The sequence below is a fragment of the Aotus nancymaae genome, unplaced genomic scaffold, assembly GCF_030222135.1.
Source record: "Aotus nancymaae isolate 86718 unplaced genomic scaffold, 86718_ANA_hifiasm-v0.15.2.pri h1tg000028l, whole genome shotgun sequence".
Classification (NCBI taxonomy): Eukaryota; Metazoa; Chordata; class Mammalia; order Primates; family Aotidae; genus Aotus; species Aotus nancymaae.
This window is the reverse complement of record NW_026988441.1, coordinates 14,696,695-14,717,802: the sequence shown is the minus strand read 5'-3', so window position 1 is coordinate 14,717,802 and position 21,108 is coordinate 14,696,695. Positions and strand designations below refer to the sequence as shown.

At 54.6% G+C, this 21,108-nt stretch overlaps 2 protein-coding genes across 2 annotated transcripts; one reads left to right on the top strand and one right to left on the bottom strand.

The window, feature by feature from the left end:
* Positions 1 to 13,938: 13,938 nt before the first annotated feature.
* On the top strand, positions 13,939 to 17,872 carry NCCRP1 (NCCRP1, F-box associated domain containing). Its single transcript, XM_012438885.2, has 6 exons — positions 13,939 to 14,257; positions 14,964 to 15,026; positions 15,112 to 15,163; positions 16,065 to 16,160; positions 17,254 to 17,392; positions 17,521 to 17,872. Exons 1-6 carry the CDS (start codon positions 13,939 to 13,941, stop codon positions 17,659 to 17,661), a joined length of 810 nt encoding a protein of 269 aa, XP_012294308.1. The 3' UTR covers positions 17,662 to 17,872.
* A 1,531-nt stretch (positions 17,873 to 19,403) lies between these two features.
* Positions 19,404 to 20,834, bottom strand: SYCN (syncollin). The gene is made up of 2 exons (XM_012438876.2): positions 20,431 to 20,834; positions 19,404 to 19,567 (listed from the first exon to the last, which is right to left on the bottom strand). The coding sequence occupies exons 1-2, from the start codon at positions 20,823 to 20,825 to the stop codon at positions 19,558 to 19,560; spliced, it is 405 nt and encodes a 134-aa protein (XP_012294299.2). The 5' UTR covers positions 20,826 to 20,834; the 3' UTR covers positions 19,404 to 19,557.
* Positions 20,835 to 21,108: the final 274 nt, after the last annotated feature.

Genomic DNA, 21,108 nt, shown 5'->3' with positions numbered 1-21,108 from the left:
AAGCAGACTTAGGTATCCCTTACGCATTTGGGGTCGTCATCACTGCTGGGTCTCATCTCCATTGGCTGGAGCCAGACCTCACAATCTAAACAAAAACCCAATTGGCTAACTTAAAACTTTTCTAAACAGTTAAGGGGCATAGGCTGTGAGCTGGGACGTGCCTGTGAGCACATCCAGAACAGATATTTTTGTTAAAGTACAAGGACATAGAATATACTACGTGCCTGTGAGCCTGGCGTGTTTAGCAGCTGCACAGGATACGATTTAACAGAGTTACTAGCAAATTTGTTCTTTAACAAGAAAGGAAACTTTGAAGAGGAACTTTTACTTCCACAGAGCGTCTCAGAAACGTGAGGCTCACAGCCCGGGTGCCCGGCGACCCCACGGGCTCTGAGGACAGCTCTAGAAGCTGGCCACTCTCCTGCTGAAGAAACCACGGGCTCGGAGACGGGAGGTCGTTGCCCAGTCACATCTGTGACCCCACAGTGACTGCTGGTTTTGGTGCCTTCAGTCACTCACTGTAGGTTTGCTTCGTTTTGTTTTTTTTTAGACTGTTACTGTGTTGCCCAGGCTGGTCTCGAACTCCTGGCCTCAAGCTATCCTCCCGCCTCAGCCCCACAAAGTGCTGGGATTACAGGCATGAGCCACCGTTTCTGGCCCACTCACTGCAGTTTGAAGGCATGGCTCTGGGTGGCCATGACATGAAAGCTGCCCGAGGCCCCGTTCCTCTGCCTGTGCTTCCTGCCGCTGTTGCCGGTGCAAAATGGGGTCCCGCCAGGAGCCAGGAAAACAGACCCCAGCTAGAGTTGTTTCAATGACTGGGATTTAGCACAGGTTGTTGGATCATTACAAAGCTTTGAGAAGGCTGGAGGAGCCGCATAGGGCCAGGTGCCCAGCGATCATTAAAGGCAGGAGGCTGCTGCCACCTGTGTGGCTGGAGCAACAGAAGGGGCCAGTGGCATTCCCCAGACCCCAAAAGGCCACTGTCACCTCCACCTGGCCAATTCCAGCTTCCCGCCCTGTCCTCTCACCCAGGAGCCTCCTACTGCAGACCCTGCACCCACCGGCCTGGGAATCTACAGATCCATGTTTCAGGCATCCGCCCGGAGCGGAACAGGACATCACTTAGGACAGGGCGGCTCCAGAGGACTCACTCTGCCCACATTTAATTGACCAGCCAAGGCACTGCACAGGAATGAATGACACTCGGCGGGATTTGCCCGCCCAGGGGCTGGAGGTGTGTTTACGGAGACCCAAAATAATGCAACCAGGTCAGACCCAGGTTCTCACAGTGTGGTTCCCGGACCAGCAGCATCCCTGGGCACTTACTGGACACGCAAATAAATCCCCGAGCACCACCCCAGCTGCATCAGACACTGGTGGGGCCTAGTGATCTGTATTTAACGCGCCCTCCGGGGCGTGCTGGTGCCCACTCACGTTTGGGAACCCTACGATCCACATCTTCTCTCCCATGTAAGAGGCCCACCTGTGTGGGATTCTGAGTCATCAGTACCCTGGGCTCCTTCCATCTTTTTCCTTCCTCCTGGGACACCTGCCTCTCCCAGGTGGTATTAGAGGACTGCTTACGCCCAGAAGGGGGCACAGGGAGAGGAGGGCACTCCTCTTTAAGGACTGACCCAGAGGGTTCGCCATTGCTTCATTAGCCAGAGCTTAGTCACGCAACTGCACCCAGAGGCAAAGGAGGTTGGGAAATGTAGTTTTTATTCTGGGCGGCTGTGTGTCTAACACAAATTCTACTACCATGCAGTCAGGATTCTCCACCCTTGCTGTTCATTAGATTTGCTGGGCTTCATCCTGGAAATTCTGATTTAGTAACAGAGAACCCAGAGGCAGACCCAGATGTCTACGGGAGCTTCATATACAATAAGGAGATTTAATATCATGCTGGGGCCGGGGCAGCAGCTCACGCCTGTAATCCCAACACTTAGGGAGGCCAAGGCAGGCAGATCACTTGAGGCCAGGAGTTTGAGACAAGCCTGGGCAACAAAGCAAAACCCTGTCTCTACTAAAAATACAAAAATTAGCTGGGCATGGTGGCGGGCACCTGTAATCCCAGCTACTTGGGAGACGGAGGCATGAGAATCACTTGAACCCAGGAGGCGGAGGTTTCAGGGAGCCAAGATCAAATCACTGCACTCCAGCCTGGGCAACAGAGAGAAATTCTGTCTCAAAAAAAAAAAAAAACCAGGTGCAGTGGCTCATGCCTGTCATCCCAGCACTTTGGGAGGCTGAGGTTGGTGGATCACCTGAGATCAGGAGTTCCAGACCAGCCTGGCCAACTTGGTGAAACCCAGTCTCTTCTAAAAACACAAAAATTAGCCAGACTTGGTAGCAGGTGCCTGTAATCCCAGCTCCTTGGGAGGCGGAGCCAGGAGAATTGCTTGAACCTGAGAAGTGGAGGTTGCAGTGAGCCAAGATCATGCCATTGCACTCCAGCCTGGGCAATGAGCGAAACTGTCTCAAAAAACAAAAAACGACGCCATTGATCAAAGTCTGGCTGTGTTCAGGGGCTTTGCTAAGCTCCCAGTTTTGCCCCATTTAACCCCTGTAGTGGTTACCGCCCCCCTGAAAAAAAAGATATGTTTCCCTCTCCAAAAAAAAATAGGTCCTCCCTCCCCACCCCCGCCAACCAAAAAAAAAAGATAGATCCACGGAGGATCAATGAGTGTAGCCTTATTTGGAAAAAGGGTCTCTGCAGATGTGTCCTGAGTTACGGGTCTGGAAATGAGGTCACCCTGGTATATCCAGGTGGGCCCTAATCTACTGAAAACCATCCCTTAGAGAAATGCAGAGGGAGATTTGGGGCACACAGAGAAGCAGCCCACATGAGCACGAGGTGTAGATTACAGTGATGACGCAGCTGCCAGTCAGGAAATGCCAGGGGCCTTCCAGAAGCCAGAGGGGCCAGGAATCATTCTGCCCTGAAGGCTTCAGAGGGAGGAGGGCCCTGTCCACACCCGCACTTCAGATCTCGGCTTCCAGAACTGAGAGGATACAGCCAGGCACGCAGGCTTATTCCTGCAATCCCAGCACTTTGGGAGGCTGAGGCGGGTGGATCACTTGAGGCCAGGAGTTCAAAACCAGCCTAGCCAACATGGCGAAACCCTGTCTCTACTAAAAACACAAAAATTATCCAGGTGTGGTGGCAGGCGCCTGTAATCCCAGCTATTCAGGAGGCTGAAGCAGGAGAATCACTTGAACAGGGAGGTGGAGGTTGCAGTGAGCCAAGATCGCGCCACTGCAGTCTAGCCTGGGGCGACAGAATGAGACTCCATCTGAAAAAAAAAAAAAAAGCCAGGTGTGGTGGCTCACGCCTGTAATCCCAGCACTTTGGGAGGCCAAGGCAGGCGGATCACAAGGTCAAGAGATTGAGACCAGCCCGACCAACATGGTGAAACTCCATCTCTACTAAAATAACAAAAATTAGCCGGCATGGTGGTGCGCACCTGTAATCCCAGCTACTCAGGAGGCTGAGGCAGGAGAATTGCTTGAAGGTGGAGGTGGAGGTTGCAGTGAGCCGAGATTACACCACTGCACTCCAGCCTGGGCAACAGAGCAAGACTCCATCTCAAAAAAAAAAAAAAAAAAACAGAACTGAGAGAATACAGGCTGCTGTTTCAAGCCACCTTGTTTGGAATTTGTGATCGCAGCCCAGGAAATGAGGCCCTCCTCGCCGTCTTCTGCAGAGGTATTGCACCTTCCTCAGCCTGTTTCACAGATAAGACAGGAACAAAGATGTCAGCCTGAGGTTGCACAGCCAGAAAGCGATAGAGGCGGGATCCGAATCCTGGCCTCGGGCCTGGGAGTTCCCACCCATCCTCAGCTTACCACACTGAGAAGTTGGTCAGGGCTCCCCTCACTACCCCACTCACGGGACCACAGTTACGAACAGAAAAGCACCTGTGTCTTCCCAGGTGGCCGGTCACCGAAGGAGAGTAGGCCCCAAGCTGCAGACTCCGAAACGGAGGCCGTCGCCCTCGGGTGTGCCGAGGAGACTCAGGGAGGAGCGGTGTTGCCTGGGGGAAGAGATGGAGCAGCAAGCAGCGTCCTGGACTGCGCTTGGGGGACATGGGCGCAGCCTAGACTCACGCTTGGGGACTGCTGGCTCACACAAAAGTGAACTCCCTGTTTCCTCCTCTCACTGCATTTTTTTTTTTTTTTGAGACAAAATCTCGCTCTGTCACCCAGACTGGAGTGCAGTGGTGAGATCTCAGCTCACTGCAACCTCTGACTCTTGGGTTCAAGTCACTCCTGTCTCAGCCTCCTGAGTAGCTGGGATTACAGGCACGAGCCACCATGCCTGGCTAATTTTTGTATTTTTAGTAGAGATGGGGTTTCATCATGTTGCCCAGGCTGGTTTTGAACTCCTGACTTCAAGTGATCTGCCCGCTTCAGCCTCCAAAGTGTTGGGATTACAGGGGCCCTCTCCTGTTTTCTAGCTCTTTGTGTATCTGTTTGCTCTCTCTGCCTCTCCCTGTACTGCTCCATCCTTCTACCCAACCTCATTCCTGCCTCTCTGTCGCCCCCTGCCGGGTGAAGTGGGCTCACTGCCCCTCCACCTCACAAACCACTGTGGTTTGTATCTGGGGCAGGCAACACCCACCCCAGCCCACCTTTCTTCCACCCCCTACCCCTCCCGACCTGGCTGCACTTTCCTCCACAGCCCTGATAGAGAGCCCAGGATCTGCTCCCCCAGCCCTAGGTGCCCCCGCTCCAGGACACCGGCCCTTCTCCCTCTACCAGCGGGCTTGGGCCCCAGGACGTGCTGACTCCTGGGGATGACGGGTTTTGCAGCAGGTGCGGTGGAATCTAGGCTTGGGCAGGTTGGACGCGGTGGGTCAGAGGCTCTTCCTCCCGCCGCCCAGCCGGGCCTTCCTGCCCTCCCTGCCCAGCAAGCAGGGCAACGTCATGTCAGCCCTGAGCTGCGGACAGATGATAAACACACCAAGGCCCTCCCTAGTGAGGGTGGCATCCAGGCAGGGTGAGAGATTGTGACCCAGTGAACACAGCCACACGCTCAGATGTATTTACAAAGCATGATGAGTGCGAGAAACAGAACAGGGCGTGATAGGGAATAGCCGTGGAGGGAAGTGTACCTGGCCTGGGAACGGCCCAGCTCTCTATGTACCAATAGAGAACAATCACCAACCCATCTCGTCAGCCAGAAAAAAGCAAGAAGGGTGTGTGCCTTACGACAGGTGACTGGTTTTGTTTTGTTTTGTTGAGACAGTCTCTGTTACCCAGGCTGGAGTGCAGTGGTGCGATCTCGGCTCACTGCAGCCTCAACCTCCCAGGCACAAGCCATCCTCCCACATCAGCCACCCAAGTAGGTGGAACCACAGGCACGTGCCACCACGTCTGGCTGTTTTTTTGTTTTGTTTTTGTGGAGACAGGGGTCTTGCTGTGTTGCCCAGGCTGGTCTCAAACTCTTGAGCTCAAGCCATCCTCCCACCTCAGCCTCCCAAAGTGCTCTAATTACAGCCACTGTGCCAGGCCAGCTTTTTTTGTTTTGTTTTGTTGAGACAGAGTCACTGTCACCCAGGCTGGAGTGCAGTGGCACGATCTCAGCTCACTGCAACCTCTGCCTCCCAGGCTCAAGCAATTCCCCTGCCTCAGCCTCCTGAGTAGCTGAGATTATAGGCACGCACCATCACACCTGCTAATTTTTGTATCTTTAGCAGAGAGGGGTTCTGCCACGTTGGCCAGGCTGGTCTTGAACCCCTGACCTCAAGTGATCTGCCTGCCTCAGTCTCTCAAAGTGCTAGGATTACAGGCATAAGTCACCGCGCCCGGCCTCAGCCAGTTTTTATTATTTCATTCAGTTCCCTGGTTGTCGACAAGGTGATGCTTCCCAGATTTTCATCTCAGCCCTGACCCCTCTCTCGACCCCAGGCTGTACATCCAGCTTCCCCTGGCGTCACCCCTGTGGATACTTCGTACAACGTATCTGCACGGAGTAGGTGATTTCCTAAGAACCCCCTCAAAGAGCTGCTGCATCCTCTGGCTGACCTCATCTCCCCTTCATTCTCTTCACCCCACACTGGCCTCCCTGCTGTTCCCCAACCCAACAAGCTCTGTCCCACCTCGAGGCCTTTGCCCTGACTGTTTCCTCTCCCAGAACGTTCCTCTCCCAGGCGTCTGTGCGGCCAGTTTCTTCCCCTTCTTCAGGTCTCTGCTCAAGTATCACCTCCTCGGAGAAGCCCTCCCTGACCACCCCATCTAGGCAAGGCTTCCACCCGCGCTTCCCTGCCCTAACAGCCCATTCTTCACCTTCAAAGCACTTAGTGCTGTTTTTCAATTGGCTAGTTACTTGTTGACTTGTAAGTAGTTAATTGACCTCCCTTCCCCTACAAGGCTGCAAGCCGTGTGCGGACAGGAATGGCATCATTCTTTCACCAGGTTACGCCCCGGTGCACAGGGCTGGGCCACTGAAGGCATCTCTTAAACATCTGTGGAAAGAAGAGGTGGTAGAAAGAGCAATGAGAGGCTCCGGACCTTGTTGGCTTTATAAAAATTGTACTTTCACCAGCCTGGGCAACATAGAGAGACCCCCATCTCTACAAAACATTTACAAATTAACTGGGCGTGGTGGTGTGTGCCCGTGATCTCAGCCACTTGGAAGGCTGAGGTGGGAAAATCGCTTGAGCCCAGGAGGTTGAGGTTACAGTGAGCTATGATGGCGCCACTGCACCCCAGCCTGGGTGACAGAGAGAAACTCTGTCTCAAAAAAAAAATTACACTTAGACCGGGTATGGTGGCTCGCGTCTGTAATCCCCGCACCTTGGGAGGCCAAGGCGGGCGGTTCACCTGAGGTCAGGAGTTGGCCAGCCTGGGCAACATGGTGAAACCTTGTCTCTAGTAAAAATACAAAAAAAATTTAAAAAATTATCCAGGTGTGGTGTCATATTGCCTGTAATCCCAGTTACTCAGGAGGCTGAGGCAGGAGAATGGCTTATACCCAGGAGGCAGAGGTTGCATGCAGTGAGCTGAGATTACACCACTGCAGTCCAACCTGGGCAACAGAACGAGACTCCGTCTCAAGAAAAAAAAGAATTACACTTAAAAGTGTAATACTGAGGCCGGGCTTGGTGGCTCATGCCTGTAATCCTAGCACTGTGGGAGGCCAAGGTGGGAAATCACCTGAGGTCAGGAGTTCAATACCAGCCTAACCAACATGGTGAAACCCCATCTATACTAAAAATACAAAATTAGCCAGGTGTGGTGACCCATGCCTGTAATCCCAGCTACTTGGGAGGCTGAGGCAGGAGAATCACTTGAACCTGGGAGGTGGAGGCTGCAGTGAGACGAGATCGCACCACTGCACTCCGGCCTGGGCAACAGAGCGAGACTCTCTCAAAAAAAAAAAAAAAATGTAATACTTAAGAGAAGTAATACACATAATGATGCCAACTTCAAAAGGTTCAAAGGCCTTAGAGTACAAAGTCCTTGCCCCCCCTCATCTGTCTTGGCCGCCACCAGATCTCACTCCCAGCGTCTCTTTCTGGAAGAGACCTGACGACTCCTCACTATATATGTGTGTGTATATTTATATATATATATGTTTATTTTCTTCTTCTTCAGCATGCATTTGAAGCACAAGCCCACTGTTCTATAGCTTGCTTTTATACCTTATCATTGCCTTGTAGATATTTCCTTATTAGCAACATAGAATTGCCACACTGTTTTTGTTTTGTTTCTGACTGAGGTATAATTTATATACAATAAAATACGCCCATTTTAAATCCACAGTTTGCTGTTTTGACAAATGGATACACCCATACAATGACAACTGCAATTAAAACGGAACTTTCTCGTCAGCCCACAGTGTTCAGTCTTCTGCCTTTTTGCAGTGAAACCCCACCAGCCTCCTGAAATTACAGACCTGCCGACTTAGAATCTAGATGAGTTTTGCTTTTTTCCAGAACTTTATACAACTGGAGTCACATAGTCGGTGCTCTTTTTTGTCTGGCTTCTTTCTTTTTATTTATTTTTCTTTTATTTAGTTATTCTGAGACAGAGTCTTGCTCTGTTGCCCAGTCTGGAGTGCAGTGGCACAATTTCGGCTCACTGCAACCTCCGCCTCCTGGTTCAAGTGATTCTCATGCCTCAGACTCCGAGTAGCTGAGATTACAGGCGTACGCCAATGCCCAGGTAATTTTTGTATTGTTAGTAGAGACAGGGGTTTCTCCACGTTGGTCAGGCTGGTCTTGAACTCCTGACCTCAGGTGATCCACCTGACTCAGTCTCCCAAAATGCTCGAATTATAGACATCAGCCACCACGCTCAGCTTTTTTCTTTTTCTTTTTTTTTGAGATGGAGTCCTGTTCTGTTGCTGCCAGGCGCCAGGCTGGAGTGCAGTGGCACAATCTCGGCTCGCTGCAATCTCTGCCTCCTGGGTTCAAGCAATTCTCCTGCTTCAGCCTCCCGAATAGCTGTGACTACAGGCGCACGCCACCATACCCAGCTAATTTTTTTTTTTTTTTTTTGTATTTTTAGTAGAGACAGGGTTTCACCATGTTGGCCAGGATGGTCTCGATCTCTTGACTTCACGATCTGCCCGCCTCAGCCTCCCAAAGTGCTGGGATTACAGGTGTGAGCCACCACGCCCCGCCTCTTTTCTCTTTATGCTCTAAAATCTATCACTGGCCAGATCTAGTGGTTCACACCTATAATCCCAGCACTTTGGGAGTTGAGGCTAGAGGATCTCTTGAACCTGGGAGTGGGAGACCAACCTGGGCAACACAGTGAGACCCCCATCACTACAAAAAATTTAACAATTGTAAAATAAATACATAAAATGTATCGCCATATTGCCTGGCTTCTTTCATTCATCACGATGTGTTTGAGAGTCATCTGTGTTGTGATGTATCCATACATCATTCCTGGGCTGGGTGTGGTGGCTCACACCTGTAATCTAACACTTTGGGAGGACAAGGCGGGAGAATCGCTGGAGCTCAGGAGTTCGAGACCACCCTGGGTGACATGAGGAGACCCCTGTCTCTATAAAAAATACAAAAATTAGTCGGGCATGGTGGTGTGCACCTGTGGTCCCAGCTACTTGGGAGGCTGAAGCAGGAGGATCGCTAGAGCCCAAGAGATTGAGGTTGCAGCGAGCCGAGATTGTGCCACTGGGCTCCAGCCTGGGAGACAGAGCCAGACCCTGTCTCAGAAAAAAAAAAAAAAAAAAGCTGGGCGAGGTGGCTCACACCTGTAATCCCAGCACTTTGGAAGGCCAAGGCGGGTGGATTGTGAGGTCAGGAGTTCAAGACCAGCCTGGCTAAAACGGTGAAACCCCATTTCTACTAAAAATGCAAAAAACAAAAAAACCTAGCAGGGTTTGGTGGCATATGCCTGTAATCCCAGCTACTTGGGAGGCTGAGGCAGGAGAATCACTTGAACCCGGGAGGCAGAGGTTGCAGTGAGCTGAGATCACACCACTGCACTCCAGCCTGGGTGACAGAGCAAGACTCTGTCTCAAGGAAAAAAAAAAAAACATAATGCACTTGGCTTTGCAGGGCCCCAGCTGTGGCCCTGGATCCCTCAGATTGAAGTAAAAGGGTTTCTTATAGATTCGGGGCCTATCACAAGAACTGAACCAGACTCCTTGGAAACGCACATTTTTCAGAAGCTCCCTGGGCAAATCTGACAGGACCTGCGGTAAAGTTTGGGAACTGCTGAGTTTAGGAACCACAAAAGCCCTAAGATGCAAGAGAACAGGTCCTGGAGGCAGGGACCGGAAACCCAGGGCCTTGGATGCTAGCCAAAGAGCTGGGATTTTCTCCTGAGGGCACTCAGGAGTCATGGAGGGTTTCAGTTGGGGAGGGACTGTGTTCAGGCCTTAGTCCAACCCCTGTGGCTGTCATGCATGTGGGTGTGACTGCCACAGAGGTTGATATGAAAACAGCCAGGTTGGGGCAGGTGGGAGGGGTGTCAGTCTCTACTCGGCAGACTCTAGTTTTCTTTATTTATTTTTTCAATTTTTTTTTTTTTGAAATGGAGTTTCAATCTTGTCGCCCAGGCTGGAGTGCAATGGCACAATCTCAGCTCACCGCAACCTCCACCTCCCGGGTTCGAGCGATTCTCCTGCCTCAGCCTCCCCAGTAGCTGGGACTACAGGTGCCCGCCACCATGCCTGGCTAATATTTTTTTGTATTTTTAGTAGAGATGGGTTTCACTGTGTTGTCCAGGCTGGTCTCGAACTCCTGACCTCGTGATCCACCTCGGCCTCCCAAAATCCCAAAATGCTGGGATTACAGGTGTGAGCCACTGTGCCTGGGATTACAGGTGTGAATCACCGCCACCTCTCCAGTTCAAGTGATTCTCCTCAGTAGCTGGGATTACAGGCATGCACCACTACACCCGGTTAATTTTTTGTATTTTTAGTAGAGATGGGGCTTCACCGTGTTGTTCAGGCTGGTCTCGAACTCCTGACTTCAAGTGATCTGCCCGCCGCAGCCTCCCGAAGTCCTGAGATTACAGGCGCGAACCACCGAGCCCTGCCTATTATTTTTTGAGACAGGGTCTTCCTCCGTCGCCCAGGCTGTGGCGCAGTGGTGGCGCCATCTCAGCTCACTGCAACTTCCACCTCCCAGGCTCAAACAATCCTCCTGCCTCAGCCTCCCAAGTAGCTGGGACTACAGGTATGTGCCACTATGCCTGGCTAACGGGGTCTCGCCAAGTCGCCCAGGCTGGTATCCTACTCCTAGTCTCAAGTGATCTGCCCGCCTCCACCTCCCAAAGTGCTGGGATGACAGCACCAAACCACGGCACCCGCCTCTGCTCTACACGCTCTTGGCTGCCTGGCTGCTCTTCCGTCCTGGTCTCTTCCGGCTCCCAGCCACTCCCTGCCCTGGATTCTGACCTGGCACAGCTCTGACTCCACTCACCAGACACTCCTCCTCCTCCTCCGCCGTCGTGATGATGGTCTGAGCAGGGTGGGCGGGCAGCCAGGGCGAGGGTGTGGGTTTGTGTGTGTGTGGTGGCGGGGGAGTGTCTCTGGCCGTGCCTGTGTCTGGGCTCTGCCAGTGTTTGCCTGGGAATCTGCTGGGGACTTCCAGTTGCCGTGTTTGTTGATCTGCTCCCCCAACCCCTGGTTTTTCTCCACCCCCCAGGCAAGGGTTAATTCTCAACTTTCCAGGGCAGGCACTTCACCTCTCCTGCCTCAGTTCCCTGGTCTGCCAGTTTCCACCTCTGCCGGCTTGTGAAGTTCAAAGAGTCCAGGACTCAATAAATGTAACCATCATCTCCTGCTTGCTTCTGTGTGAATCTGTGTTTTTTCCCCCAGGGATGAATTGTTTTTTTGTTTTTTTTGTTCTTGTTGTTTTGACGCAGTCTCACTCTGTCACCCAGGCTGGAGTGCAGTAGCAAGATCTTGGCTCACTGCAACCCCCATCTCCCAGGTTCAAGTATTTTCCTGCCTCAGCCTCCTGAGTAGCTAGGACTATAGGCATGCACCACCGTGCCCAGCTAATTTTTTTCTCTATTTTATTTTGTTTTAGAAGAGATGGGGATTTCACTGTGTTGGCCAGGCTGATCTTGAACTCCTGACCTCAAGTGATCTGCCCGTCTCAGCCTCCCAAAGTGCCGGGATAACAGGCGTAAGCCACTGTGCCCGGACTGTTTTTGTTTTTTGTTTCTTTGAGACAGGGTCTCACTCTGTCACCCAGGCCAGGATACGATGGTGCGATCTCAGCTCATTGCAACTTTGACCTCCTAGGCTCGAGAGATCCTCCCACCTCATCCTCCTGAGTAGCTGGGACCACAGGTGTGCTCCACCACACTGACATAATTTATTCGTTTTTCTGTAGAGATGGGGTCTCATCATGTCATCCAGGCTGGTCTCAAACTCGTGGGCTCAGGTGATCCTCCAGCCTCAGCCTCCCAAAGTGTTAGATTACAGGTGTGAGCCACGGACCCCAGCCCCTGGGGGCAATTTGAATCAGTGTCCCTGTGTATGTTCTCTAAGATTCTGTTTGCGAGTGTCTCTAACTTGTTGTGTACCAGCTGTGCAGGCTTGGGTGAGTTACTAAACCTCTCTGTGCCTAGTTTCTTCATCTGCAAAATGGGTGTGACTTCCTAGTTATGCCACTTCCTAGTCATTTCTACTTCCTAGGGTGGATATGGAGACCGAATTAATTACCTAATGAATTACCTTAAGTCCCTTGCACCTAATGGACTTACTGCAGTGCCCGGCCCACGGGCAGCCTCGGTTACATGATCATCGTCACTATGGACTTACTGCAGTGCCCGGCACACAGGCAGCCTCGGTTACATGATCATCGTCACTAGGGTGTGACTTCCGGCCCCCACCCTGAGTGTCTGTGAGTGTCTGAGTGCGTGGGGCAGGAAGTGCCTGTGGAAGCATGTGGTGTGATCTGGGACTGTATGGGACCCGGTCTGGGAAGGCGGCCTCTGTTTCCTCATCTGTAAAATGGGAATAATAATAGCACTTGTCACGGGGTTGTTGTAGTGGTAAGAGCCATCCCAGAGGGCATTCGCCAGCACACAGCTGCACACACACGTTTGCTGTGACTTTTTTTTTTTTTTTGAGGTGGAGTCTCACTCTGTCGCCCAGGCTGGAGTGCAGTGGCGTGATCTGCTCGCTCCCCTGGTTCCCCCCAGGCACTGGTTAATTCCGCACTTTCCAGGGCAGTCACTGCACCTCTCTTGCCTCAGTTCCCTGATCTGTAGGTAGTGAGCCACCGCGTCTGGCCTCACTTTTCTTTTACTTACAAAATGCCAATCATAGTAGCACCCACTTTGTCTTTGTAGGAGAATGAAATGAACTTAGAAGCGCTTAACAGAAAGCGCTCACTGTGGGCCAGGTGTGGTGGCTCATGCCTGTTATCCCAGCACTTTGGGAGGCCCAGGTGGGTGGATCAGCTGAGGTAAGGAGTTTGGGACCAGCCTGACCAACAGGGTAAAACCTGTTTCTACTAAAAATACAAAATTAGCTGGGCGTGGTGGCTCATGCCTGTAATCAGGAGGCTAAGGCGGGAGAATCGCTTGAACCTGGGGAGGCGGAGGTTGCAGTGAGCTGAGATCGTGCCATTGCACTCCAGCCTGGGTGACAGAGTGAGACTCCATCAAAAGAAAGAGAGAGAGACGAGGAAGAAAGAGAGAGAGAGAGAGAGAGAAAGAGAAAGAAAGAGAGAGAGAGAGAGAGAAAGAAAGAAAGAAAGAAAAAGAAAGAGAAAAAGAAAGCAAGCCTCACTGTGGTGAATGCCACTGATCATCAGCTCAGCGCCTGAGCTCACCTGGGCCAGGTAGAGGGATGTGGCTGAGGACAGGAAGTGGCTGTGGGCATCTGGCCCTACAGGTTCCTCTGCCATCCCACTTCCTCCACACCTGACCTCCTGTCCCCACCTGCACATTAGCCCTCACTCCCACCTCCCATGACCTCTGATGGAGGAGGCTTCTGCAGCTCCCCGCCCTAGTCCCGGGCAGGGGTACAGGTCCCCAGAACACCCAGTTGGGGTCACTGCTTCCCTCTCGCTGCCATCTTTGTGCCTCCCTGGGTCCCCCATCTCTGAGGCTCCTCATCTCTGGTTTTGGGTGTCTCTCTGCTCTTCTCACCTTGGTTTTCTGGACAGAACATGTCAGGGCCCCAAGGGGGTGTCCCACGTGAGGACATTCGTCACACGCTCTGCCAGGCCCACGCTGGGTCCTCAGCTGGCCCTGGGGAAAATTGGGGCAGGAAGTCTGGGGACCTAAGAAGGGAACTGGGGCCTGGACTCCTGGGTCTGAGGGTGGAGGGGCTGGGGGTCTGGACTCCTGGGTCTGAGGGAGGAGGGTCTGAGGGACAAGATCCTCCCCCGACACGCCCCTCCCTTAAATACCAGCCGGAGTGCCCTGCCCCCTTCCCGCTCCCAGTTAACCCAGCCCAGCGAAACCGGGACAGTCGCGCAGCCTCGAGGGATGGAGGAGGTGCGCGAGGGACGCGCGCTCGGTGGCGGGATGGAGGCCGACGGTCCCGCGAAACCCCAGGAGCTGCCTCCCTCGCCACGGTCGCCGTCACCGCCGCCGTCGCCGCCATCGCCCGCGGCCCCGGAGACCCCCGAGACCCCCGAGCTCCCCGAGCCGGAGCAGCTGTCCGAGGCCCACGCGCGGCAGCTGCTGCTGGAGGAGTGGGGGCCGCTGAGCGGGACGCTGGAGCTGCCCCCGCGCCTCACCTGGAAGCTGCTTCTGGTGCGGAGGCCGTTCTACCGCAACCTGCTGCGATCGCCCAACCCCGAAGGTGCGCACGGCCCCGAGCAGCCGGGAGGCACCACCTTGACCGTCTGTCTCTTCTTTCCCTCTTTGTTTTCCTCTCTCATTCTCTCTTTGTCTCTCTCTGTCTCTGCATTTCTCTGCATCCCTCTGTCTCCTTTTCTGTCATTGTGCCTCTCCGTTTAACCCCGTCTCTCTGTCTTGTCTCTCACTTACCTCTGTCTCACACCTCTCCCTCTCTGTCTCCTTCTCTTTCTCTCCCCTCTGCCTATGTTTCTGTCTCTCTCTCTCTCTTTTTTTGAGACAGAGTCTTGCTGTCGCCCAGGCTGGAGTGCAGTGGTGCCATCTCGGCTCACTGCAGCCTTCAACTCCCAGGTTCAAGCGATTCTCCTGCCTCAGCCTCCTGAGTAGCTGGGACTATGGGCACGCACCACCACGCCTGGCTAATTTTTGTATTTTTAGTAGCGACAGGGTTTCACCATGTTGGCGAGGCTGGTCTCAAACTCTTGGCCTGTCTCTTTCTCTGGGTTCTTCTCTTTGTCCCTCTGTCTCTGTCTCACCACACCCCCCTGACTCCCCTGGCATCACCCTCTCCCCAGAGCCCTGACTCACTTATCCATGCCCGGCTGCCCTGACCTGGCACCGATTCCTGCCTCCAGTGTAGCCCTGCGGGTAGGGAGGGGTGAGTAGGGCGGAGGGGCTGGCCGGAGGCTCCACTCACTTGCGCGTTTCAGGCATCAACATTTATGAGCCAGCGCCCCCTACTGGTCCCACCCAGCGACCCCTGGAGACTCTGGGTAAGTGTTTGGAGGCCGGGTTGCTGAGGGTGAGGAGGGTCCTCCAGGGTTGGAGTGTTTTAACCCTTTGTTCTCCAACCTGCAGGCAATTTCCGCGGCTGGTTCATTAGAACCGAGAAGCTCCAGCAGAACCTAAGGTGAGTCGTCAGGCTGCTGCGGCCTGTGCTCCATTTCCTGCTCTGCCCTTTCTCGCTTGGCCTCTCTGGGCCTCTATTTCCTGCTCTGTAAACAGCGTTAGCACAAGAGAGAATGCCTGTAAAACACACAGCATAGGGCCCGGCCAGGTCTGGCTAGCACCAGTCCATAGCAGCTATTACTGGTTTTTGGTTTTTGGTTTTGAGATGAAGTCTCCCTCTGTCGCCCAGGTTGGAGTACAGGGGAGCCATCTCAGCTCACTGCAAACTCTGACTCCCAGGTTCAAGCAATTCTCCTGCCTCAGCCTCCTGAGTAACTGGGGTTACAGCTGCGAGCCACCACGCGCAGCTCAGTTTTGTATTTTTAGTAGAGACGGGGTTTCACCATGTTGGCCAGGCTGGTCTCAAACTCCTGACCTCAAGTGATCTGCCCGCCTAGGCGTCCCAAAGTGCTGGGATTACAGGTGTGAGCCACCGCGCCTGGCTATTACTGTTACTGTTGTAATTATTCTAAGGTTCTTTCCCTGGGAGGGGAGGATCACCCAGGCCACCCCGTCCTCCAGGAAACAAGCCTTGCCTCCTGCGCAGTAGATGAGATGATGTGACTCGGGGGCTCGGTCACATGGGCCAAGGCTGGGATCCCGGCTCTGCCACGTTTGCTGCTTGACCTTGGACACGTCTCCATCCTCAGCCTCAGGTTGCACGTCTGTGGCATGGGGTTCAGGATGCATTGTCCTCAGAGGGGCCCATGGGGACTGAGACTGAAAGGTGCTGGGGGAGCACCCCACATGTGGGGACTCAAGCTCTCTCTAAGAAAGCGATGAGACAGGGCTTCCTGCTTCCTGGAGATCCCCGGGACCCTGGCATATCGCAGACCCCGCCTCTCCCGGCCCCTCGTTCACAGCTGGACGGTGAAGCAGCAGTGCGTGGACCTCCTGGCCGAAGGCCTGTGGGAGGAGCTGCTGGATGACGAGCAGCCAGACATTACCGTCATGGACTGGTGCGTGCCCCTTCCCTGCAGCTGCACCCCCGATCACGCAGCGCTGCCCAGAGCGCGAGCCTTACCCCAGTTCCCTGTGCTCTCAGCCCCCATCAAGGCCTTCCTGGTGCTGCAGGCTCCTGCCCTGCCTACGTTCCTGGCCCGTTCTCTTTGAGTCTTTCAGATTTTGAAATGTGCCAGGGAGTAACTGAAGCTGATCCTTCTTTCTTTCTTTTTTTTTTTTGAGACAGACTCTCACTCTGTCACCTACGCTGGAGTGCAGTAGTGCGATCTCAGCTCACTGCAACCTCCAACTCCCAGGTTCAAGCAATTCTCCTGCCTCAGCCTCCCCAAGTAACTAGGTGTGAGCCACCACGTCTGCCTAATTTCTGTATTTTTAGTAGAGACGGGGTTTCTCCATGTTGACCAGGCTGGTCTCGAACTCCTGACCTCAAGGGATCTGCCTACCTCAGCCTCCCAAAGTGCTGGGATTGTAGGCATGAGCCACACTGCTCAGCCTATTCCTTATTTCTTAAAAGCCTGTTGCCCTCTATTCTCAAAACAAATTCCTTCTTATTCCTTAGCAGTCACTTACACATAGCTCCACCGGGAAGCCTTCCCTGAAAACCCCTCAGCTGGGTCAGGTGCATTTGCTCCAGTGCCTTGTGCCCCCCAATCCCAGTCCCAACCTCTCTGTGCCCCTAATTCTGGCCCCAACCCCTGTGCCTGGGTCTCCAATTCCAGCCCCAGACCCTCTGCGTAGGTCCCCAATTCCAGCCCCAACTCCTCTGCCTGGGTCCCCAATTCTGGCCCTGACCCCTCTGCCTGGGTCCCCCCATCCTGGCCCTGACCCCTCTGCCCATGCTCCCCATCCCGGTCTTGGCCATTCCTGGCTGTCATGTTTGGTGGCATGCCTGCCTCCCTCACTGGACTATGAATGCTGTGTGGATGGGTGTGGGGCTGTCTTGGTCACTGATATGTTGCCAGCACCCCCCAGCTCAGGGCTGTGCACAGAGTGAGTGACAGCATGTGTGCTGAATGGGGACCGGGGCCAGGGCTGGGGCTGGGCAGCTGAGACTGCAGTGGCAGCTGAAGGCCTGGACCCCGCCTGCAGGTTTGAGGACAGCCGGCTGGACACATGCGTCTATGAGCTGCACGTCTGGCTGCTGGCGGCCGACCGCCGCACAGTCATTGCTCAGCACCACGTGGCCCCCCGGACTTCTGGGAGAGGTCCCCCTGGCCGCTGGGTCCAGGTGAGACTCCCCGGCCCCGGGCCTCCACCCCAGACGTGTTCTTCTCCCAACACCTCACAGAGGGAGGAGAGCAGGTCCTCGGGTCCTCAAAAAGGGCTCCTCCCTAACTCCGGGTGCTGTCACCACAGGTGTCCCACGTATTCCGTCATTATGGTTCCGGCGTGCGCTTCATCCACTTCCTGCACAAGGCCAAGAACCGCAGGGAGCCTGGTGGGCTGCGGCGGACACGGGTGACCGACTCCTCCGTGTCTGTGCAGCTCCGGGAGTGACTGGCTGGCTCCGCATCTGTCCTGACCCCATGGCACCCCTCCCTGACCTTTAGAAACCCCTAACCCGTAGCCACCTCCTAGGCCCCTTATTCCTGCCTGGCCCCCTGGCTTCTCTCTTGGTTGACAGCTTCACACACTCCTGAACAGTGGCCTCTGGCCTTTCCCAGCGCTCACTGAGGCCCATGAGGGCAGAGCCATGCCTTGTAAATTCAGTGCCTGACAGGTGCTCTGGCAGGTGCTCCGTAGATCTCTGTTGAGTGAATGCATAGACACCTGTGCCCAAGGATGCTGAGTGCTTTGAACTCCACTGAAATGGATTGCTCACTGTCGTGTCGCCAGCACCACCCAGCCCAGGACTGTGCACAGAGTGGGTGGCAGCGAATGTGTGAAGGGGGAATGGAACCATTCACTTCACTCAGTTCCTGCCCCATTTGCCCGCCCCTGATCCATGATCTTCCATTACCTTCACAACCCGGGGACCTTCTGACCTTGACCTCTGATCTCCTCACACATCTCCCTTAGCATCTCCACTTACCTATTCTCCATCTCTCGTTTTTTTTTTTTGAGATGGAGTCTCGCTCTGTCACCCAGGCTGGAGTGCAGTAACACGATCTCGGCTCACTGCAACCTCCGCCTCCCAGGTTCAAGTGATTCTCCTGCCTCAGCCTCTCAAGTAGCTGGGATTACAGGTGCATATCACCACGCCTAGCTAATTTTTGTATTTTAGTAGAGACAGGGTTTCACCATGTTGGCCAGGCTGGTCTTGAACTCCTGACCTCAGGTGATCCACCCGCCTTGGCCTCCCAAAGTGCTGGGATTGCAGGCGTGAGCCACATGGCCTGGCCTTTATATCTCTCAAGTCTCAGAATCGCCCCTAGCTCCCTCCTGCTGTCTGCAGTTGTCATCCCCTCAGAGCTCTCCTCCCACCCTCTCCTCCAAGGACCCTTTGTGTATCCTCTCCAGCTACCACAGAGCCCCCAAACCCAGGCATCCATCAAAGTCCTTCATTCATGGGAGAGGTGGGGACACAGACTGCGATCAGAACAGAAATATGGGGTGTGGGGATTAAAAGTATTTGACAACCTCTAAGTTCAAGGCCCCAATCTGATCACTTGTGGATCCTAGTCCTAACCCCGGGCGGAGTCCCCAAGGCCCCCTACTGTCCCCCACAGGAACCATGGAGGGAGTCCAGAGGCCTCTGGGAGGCCAGAAACGGCTCAAGAAAGGGTTATTATTTTTTTTTTTGGAGACAGAGTCCCGCTCTGTTGCCCAGGCTGGAGTGCAGTGGCATGATCTGGGCTCACTGCAACCTTTGCCTCCCAGGTTCAAGCGATTTCCAGCTAATGCTTGTATTTTTAGTAAAGATGGGGTTTCCCCATGTTGGCCAGGCTGGTCTCGAACTCCTGACCTCAAGTTATCCACCTACCTCAGGCTCCCAAAATGCTAGGATTGTAGGCCTGAGTCACCTCGCCTGGCTAAGGAAGGGCTATTAACCGAAAAGGGTGGGGCATATTTCACATTAACATCAGCCCAGGTCCCCCTGTGATTCACTCATATGTCCTTCTGGGGGCGTGTCTTTGAACACACCTAAAACCATGTCTGAATCTATGGCGTGTCCTCATCCAAGGCATTGTCCTGGTTATGGGCTGACCCAGGCCCCACCACCCTGCTCTCGCCTCCATCCCACCCAGTCCAGTGAGGACTTGGGTCCCAGGGACAAGCAGATGACAGACCGTATGAGGCAACTGTAGGAAAAGGCTGTATTGCAGGGGAGGTGGGAGGGGCAGGCAGAACGCTCCTCCTTCTGGGTCTCGGGCCCCGGAGCAGAGCCCAGGGACAGGCCGAGTGAGGGGCTTAGCACTCTGTGGAAGCTGCAGTTGAGAGAACAGCAAAGCATCAGCTGCACCTGAAATGTAATCAAGAATTCCTTCCAGGGCTCTCAGAGACCCAGGGTCTGGGGGGTTCTAGAAACCTGAGGCTGGGCGGGGGCTGGGGCGTCTGGGTCTGAGGTTCCAAGTTCAGGAACCAGGGATCCTAGACTGGGAGTTAGGAGCTGGGGGCTCTTGGAGTTCCTGGGGGACAGGAGTGGCTGGGGAGGGCTTGGGAAGGTGTCACCAGTGGATCTAGGTCCCCAGTCTGTGAGCACAAGGTGGGCTCAGGGGCCTCCAGGGATGGGTCTGGGGGTGGGCTGTGGGACTGGTTTTAGGGGCTGAGGCTGGTCTAGAGGGTCTAGGGGAGTGGGGAGCGTGAAGGCTCACTGGGTGTTCCTGTAATTGAGTCTGGGGTCTTGAGGTCTGGGTTAGTTTTAGAGTCTGGGAGTCCCTAGAGTTGGGTCTGGGAGCTTTCAGATGTGATGATATGAGGGCTGGGGACTGGCTTCAGTTCTGGGGACTCCAAGGTGAGGGGTCTAGGAGCCCTCAGTCCCTAGAATTAGCCAGCCCTCCCTGGGAAGTACAGCGGTGGGCAGGTGGGTAGGTGGAAGATTCCAGAAGGGATGGAGGGTTGGCTCTGAATCCCAGAGCTGGGGTGGAGAGGTCCCAGGGGCTTGGGCTGCAGGTGGAGTGTGGACCAGGTGCTGGGGGTGAGGAGGAGGAGGACCTGGTTTGGGTATGGGCTCTGAGATGCGGCCTCAGGATGGGTTGTAGGGAGGCCTGGTGCTCCCAGTTCCAGTCGGGAGCTCAGGGGTGCGGAGCAGCCTCAGGGCTTGGGTGGTAGGTGTGGGGGGTTGTGCGGAGCTGGGGCCGGGGCCTGGGGTGGGCGGCCGGGCACCTGCAGTAGAGCGCGGAAATAGCGTTGGACCAGTCTCCGAAGATGCCCCGGCGGTACTCCTCCAGGCGCGGATAGGTGCCGCTGGAGAACTTGCGCGTCTTGCCCGCCTTGCCTTTCAGGGACCACACGGTGAGCTCGCAGCGCGGCGCCACCACGAGCGAGGAGGCGGTGTTGGCCCAGTTGGAGGGCAGGTAGGGCAGGTCGGCGTCCGGCTCCAGCGACAGCTCGGCGCCCCTGCAGCAGTTCTCATAGTAGGGGTCGCTCTTGTCGTAGAGCTTGGCGCACGTGCGCGTCCCGTCCGAATGCTTGAGGTCGGCGGGCACCGGGCAGGCGCCCCGGGCGCAGGGCATGACGGCCAAGACCAGGGCCAGCAGCAGCGGGTGCAGCAGGGACATGGTGGCAGTGCCCCGCCGCGACCCCGCGCGCTTTTATGCGCCCGACCCGTGGGAAGGTACAAGCTGCGAGATTTGGAATCAGCGAGGGAGGGCGTCCCTCCCCTTGGAGCCCGGAGACCTGCCTAACTTAGGACGGAAGCTGACAAGGTGGACGCTGTGTATATAACTTAGCACCTTAAGACGTTAGGTGACAACATTATAAAGAGAGACAATAGACAGGACTTGAGGAAGAGTCATTTGCAACACAGAGGGTGGCACAGGTTAAAAGACAGAAATGAGAAGA